This window comes from Pundamilia nyererei, unplaced genomic scaffold (genome assembly GCF_000239375.1).
Source record: "Pundamilia nyererei isolate P.nyererei 1_Seehausen unplaced genomic scaffold, PunNye1.0 scaffold00008, whole genome shotgun sequence".
NCBI classification, from domain to species: Eukaryota; Metazoa; Chordata; class Actinopteri; order Cichliformes; family Cichlidae; genus Pundamilia; species Pundamilia nyererei.
The window spans coordinates 4,711,768-4,717,688 of NW_005187409.1; the positions used below are offsets into that span (position 1 = coordinate 4,711,768).

The 5,921-nt window shown below is 39.2% G+C and overlaps 1 protein-coding gene across 3 annotated transcripts in view; it reads left to right on the forward strand.

Annotated features, from left to right (window-relative positions):
• macrod1 (mono-ADP ribosylhydrolase 1) overlaps positions 1-5,921 on the forward strand; it is a 142,406-nt gene that overhangs the window by 118,565 nt on the left and 17,920 nt on the right. For all 3 annotated transcript variants that reach the window (XR_311452.2, XM_005723074.2, XM_005723073.2), the window contains exon 6: positions 4,216-4,337. Coding sequence is in view for 2 of the 3 variants with exons in the window: in XM_005723074.2 (XP_005723131.1) it covers positions 4,216-4,337 (122 nt within the window). In the remaining variant the exon portion in view is untranslated. The remainder of the gene's footprint in view (positions 1-4,215; positions 4,338-5,921) is intronic.

Consider the following 5,921-nt stretch of genomic DNA (forward strand, 5'->3'; position numbering starts at 1 on the left):
TAATGAATATATATACAGTACTATACAAAATTATTAGGCACCCTTCACTTCTTTTATATTTTGCTTGGAAAACTAAATATAGTGATTTCTCGAAATGTTTGCAACACACTTAAAACATGAAAAGACAGAAAGTAAAGGTAATAACATTTCTATGAATTTGAAAGTCAATATTTGGTACACGCACCTTTACTCTGGAGAGGACAATCAATTCAATTCAGTTCTTTTAAAAAAGAATTTTTTACCCTACATCATATATTGAAAATAAATTGACCCTGATTCGCAACACATAAAATGCAACCAAATAAAACAATCTTGTAATATCCCCCAATATTGCTATAGGGTTGAAATTTTTTAATTAAAGGGTTAATAATGACGGGAACATTAACTCATAAAACTGTAGCCTGGATAGACACAGATTGCTTTGCTGCAGTCAGTGATAATTGTTGCTTTTTATCAGCCCTCTCTGTGACCAGACTACTGTACATCATGAACAATATGTAATCACCCCTCACCCTCCACTGACCCCAGCACCCACCTCCGCCCCCACAGGCTGGTCCCACTGGATGAGTAGAGGGCTGAATTTCTTCCCCAGCACACAGCTGAATACACATTTATGTCCAATTACTGAGTTTAGATATGGTTGTTTTTTTTTTAAAAAAATTAGAATTGATTCTAAGACAGGAATCTCGGGATTTGGAAACGTCAATATTTCAGTATCAAGCCACCCAGCACAGCCAGATTGCAAATAGACAAGCAGACCTTTATATTATATCACATTGTTAGTGAGGGCATGTGACAAATAACTTGTCCTAGATGGATGTAAAAAATAAATAATAATAATAAAAAAACAGGGCCCCTTTTAATGAACAGTGAACATGTTTGAGGCTGTGATTGAGCTGTCTGGTGTGAGTGAAATCTGCAGATCAGTCCACACTTTATTCAAGACTCAAGTGTCAAAACTGATCTGAGGTGGAAAAAATCAGAGATTATTTCACCTCATGGGAGCCTGTTAAGAAAAAAAAGGTGTCTCGTGGTACTAGATGGAAGAAAAAAAGCCTTGTATTGTTGAGATTCTTTTCAGTTTGTGTGTGTTCTCGTGTAGAGGCGGTGGTCCAGCCAGGTCTTATGACACCGCTGGGATTCAAGCTGAGCAACATGCTGAGCCTCATCAGAATGTGTGGTGGTGTCGGCGTGGGCGTGTAGAGGCCGGTTAAACCGCAGCTCACCGACAGCCGTCTCTGTTCCTCACTTGGTTTCTGTTTACTAGTATTCCTGTTTTCTCTGCCTCTCCTGTCTTTCCTCAACCTTCACGTCAGTACGCTTCAGTTTATTTAGCCTTTATTTAATCAAATACACAAATTTAAATATTTTTTCTGAGACCATAGAGTAAAACTGCAGCAATTAACTTGACAGAGACAGTACACGGTATCAATTAGTCGAGCTACGGCTACATGACTGAAAAGCATGAAAAAATATTTCACACAAAACAAATTGGGAACAGTGAAAGATGGTGTTGCTGTGGACTCGCTGAGAGGGCAATGTAAAAAAAGTGCTTTGTACCGTTTTCGGTTTGGTAAATAATGGTAGTACTAAAAACTGTTTTCGTACGACACCATAGGCTGTGACAAACACCCAGAAAAAATGATTTGCTTGCGGCATCAAAACCAGTGACAGCAGTAGATTCAAAGCTTTCCAGCTCTGTAGTTAAAATCAAATGTTAAACCCCCTGGAAATTTAGATTGAAATAGTAAAAATGCATTTTGTGATCTCACAGTTCAGAGCCTCATTAATCATCACAGAAATCAAAGTGAGGGGAAAAAAGTCCAGAAATATTGAGAAAACCTAGTTTAAAATCGGCTTATTTTACTGATTTAAAGTGCCGTTTCTACATATCATAGCAACACTGGATCACCTTAAATAGACACTCACCAGCCACTTTGTTGGGTACGCAGATTCAACTGCTTGTTAATGCGAATATCTTATCAGCCTTATCTTATCATTGCGTGGCAGCAACTCGGTGCATTTAGACATGTAGACACGGTGAAAACAACCTGCTGAAGATCAGAAACAGGGAGCAAGGTGATTGAAGCTGGTCTGAATACTTTAGAAAAAGTTGATCTGCTGGGATTTTCCCACACAACCATCTCGAATGTTCAAATGGAAGGGTTTGAATAGAGAAAATATCCAGTGAGCTGCAGTTACTTTGGTGAAAAAGCCATATTGATACTAGAGGTCAGAGGAGAATGCATTCTCAAATAACCACTAGTTGCAACCAAGGTTTGCAGAAGAGCATCTCTGAATGCTAAAAGCATCGTAACTTGAAGCAGATGGGCTACAGCAGCAGAAGACCACACCGAGTGCCACTCCTGTCAGCTGAGAACAAAAAACTGAGGCTACAATTCAGGCTCACCAAAATTAGACAACAAAAGATTGGAATAACCTTATTTGTCATGAGGTTTATTGATTTCTGCATCAGCAGGTGGACGGTAGGGTTAGAATTTGGCTAAAACAACGTGAAAGCCTGCCCGAGTACTGCTGCTGATCATGTCGATCCCTTTATGACTGCAATGCACAATCTTCTGATAGTTCAAAAAGTTCAAATCATCTCAAGCTGGTTTCTTGAACGTGACAGTGAGTTCACTGCACTGAAATGCCCTCCACAGTCACCAGATATGAATCCAGCAGAGCACCTTTGGGATATGTTGGAACAGAAGATTCACATAATTCATGTCAGTTGAGTTTCTAGCACCTCGTTGAATTCATACCACAAAGAATTATGGCAGGTCTGAAGAAAAAACTTGGTACCAGCAAGGTGCAACTTACAAAGAAACCAGGAAGTGCAATTTATTAATGGCATGTTTACATTCTGCCTCATTTCCAACTTCATGTTCGGGACTCAGGAGGAGGGGAAAGAAGGCGCAGCTGCAATACAGATAACCTTGTATAATGTATACTTTCCTGGGTAAAACTATTTAATTGGTCTTTGGTTAAATGAGTATGCCAAGAGTGGGAGTTTTTTCTTTTTTTAACGATCCTCCACAAAACATGAATTCCCTGCTGATTTTCTATGTAGAAAATAGAAATAAAAATAAAAGACTTGGGTCAAGTAGAGGTAAAAAATGTAAACAAAAGGCCGACATGTTGTCAAACTTTAATGGCTAATGTGCCATCAGAGACAGCACAATCAATAACAGTGGGGCAAGGAAAGAAAAAAGAAGTGTACAGTTTGGTGACAAAAAATATATCCGTATAAAATGTTTTATGCTTTTTTGCTATCAGCTCAAATGCAACTTGACACTGATTTTTAGTTGATGTATTTTAAATGTGTGTTAAAGCAAATTTTGATGACTATCATGTACAGACGAGCTGGATTATATAGACTGAAGGCATCTGAGTTTACACTTGCTTGAAGTGCGATCAGTACACTGTGTGAGCTGACAGAGAAGGTGGTTTTTTGAAAGCTTAATGCATCCAGCCGGTTGCCTGACATGTTGCTCTATAGTTACAAGCTTTTGGATTTGCTTAGAGCACTTAAATAGAAGCTGTTTGGAGTCCAGAAGCAATGGCTAAAATACAAGAGGTGTTCCATTTAGCTGCGTCAATTAGACTTATGGTGTTACTGCCATGTTCCTGTACATGAACACAAAGAAACATTCAATATTCATTTGGAGCACGGCTAACCTGCATCACCTGGAAGGCTGGTAATCTTCTTCAAGCCCTCGAAGCCCACTCATCGCTTCATGTAGGATGTTCACGGTTTATTTTATCCGGAAAAAAATGGATGGCAATTTCCAAAATTGCACCTCTATGCTAAACAGAATATCAAACCACAAATGTATCCACAGTTGGCCTCTTGGTGTGCACCAGCAGTTCTGGTCATCCACTCTTCTGATGATGGGCACGTTTTATCATACTATCAACATGGATAGATCTAAAGATTATAGTGTTGGTGCTAGTTGGCACAGAAAGTGCACTACTTTTCAGCTGATCAGGAACACTGTTTACAGTAAGCATCATTTTTCAGGGGATATAAAACATGTTTTATAAGGACTTTAATGTCAACAGTAGAGTTTATTAATAATATTTAAAATAGTTCCCTGATAAAAACTATAAATTTTAACTGTATTTTATTTGCAGTTGTCCTGTTACCTTTATTTCACAGTAGCTTCATACCTTTGACACTGTGTAAAGAATTCTTTCTTCCCATCTCTGCAGATGTGATTCACACAGTGGGGCCGATTGCACAAGGCGGAGTTGGAGAGGAGGAGAAGAACGCGCTAAGATCGTGCTACAGAAACAGCCTCGAGACGGCGACCGAAAATGGTGCTCGTTCTGTGGTGAGAATGAATTTGAGACAGCAATTTGAACTGATGCTGAAAACGGGGAAACGCAGGAGGATTGAGAGGTCAGGTTAAAAGTAAAAGAAGGTAAAGAAAAAGAAGCACTGAAGACTGTGACACACGAATAAAGAAGAAATCAAAAGAAGCGAATACAAAAGAAGCATTGGTAGGAAGAAAAAAAGGACGGGTGAAGCAGTCATGACTGTATGACAGGGTGCTATAGTTAAAAAAGAAACCCAAGCCAGAAAAAATGATCGCATTGGATTTTTCAAAGAATACAGTGTTCAAACTGAGATGGATGGAGGAAGGGGAAAAGAGGTAGGAGTGTGAGTTGTAAGAAGGTAGCATGAAACACACCAGGCATGAGGTTTCACAGAGAACGAAGTGTTAAAGCCAAAGAAAAGCACCAAAGCAACATGAAAACAAAGTCAGAGGTGCAATTGAAGAAAACAGGAGCATGGAAGCAGTGTGAAGATTAATGCAGAACATTAGTAGCTTCGCTAGTAAAGAACAGGATTTGAAACAGACTTAAATGCATCAGTTGCAGGATTTTTTTTTAACCGAAGTTTTCATAGCAACAGCAATTTTCACAAAACTTCAAATTATTTGTTTATTGTAGGTGTCAGAGAACCTGTGAGGCATAGTTGCCTTCACCCTGAGTCTTAAGCTGTGCAGTCTGGTTAAATGAACAGATCTGGAGACCTGGGGAGCATCCAGACATCTGCTTGTACTGACATATTTGACAACAGGTTGGAAATCTGCCAGACTTGAGGTTTACTGGCTGCTTGACTCAAAGGAGAACCAGTGGTGTTGCACAGACTTGGCAAACACGGACCTCACTGACTAACAGTTATAATCCTTTTGATTTTTAATATGTATTTATTTCTGTTAATAGCCGCATTTACCTTCTGCTGTGGTCTCTTCTTGTCATTGTTTTTTCATTGCTGGTGAGTCTGCCAGCAATGTAAGCAAAATCACCTACAGTGCAGGAAATAATGCATGACTTAAATGTAACTGTTGGCTCTGCTGCAACTTTATACTAAAGTACAAGTCGACATTGTTCCAGTCTGTCTTAAAAACATCCGCCTGCTTATGCTTGTCTGCTTGTCCAATTTAAGAAAAAAAAAGTTTTTGGTTTTGGCAGTTGTCCTGCGGTCCATAGCAGCTGCAAAGACATGCCTCTTTCAATCAGATGCAATCTAAGTACTGCGGAGACAAAATCCCCAGTTGTCTTTGTGCTGTGAAAAAATGCTTTCAAAGCTAATCTGAAGCGATTAATTGGGCAACTTAGAGAAACTAAATCCAAGGTTAAATACTTTCAGTACCAAATTACCTCTTTTACCTTGCCGAGATGCAAAAGAGGGAATGTGGTGCTAAATAGACTTTAAACAATTCCCTCGCTCACATTCGCTTTGTCGGGAACCTGAAATAATGAATCTGCTGCAGATCTTTTGCAGCTATTGTTAATAATGAGTGCGGACAGGTGAGAGAGATGGAATAAAATGATGATTCAAACTGGAAATGTCATGGTTCATAGCCCACGTGTTAACTCACAAGAGGATGGTTTTTAAGACAACACAG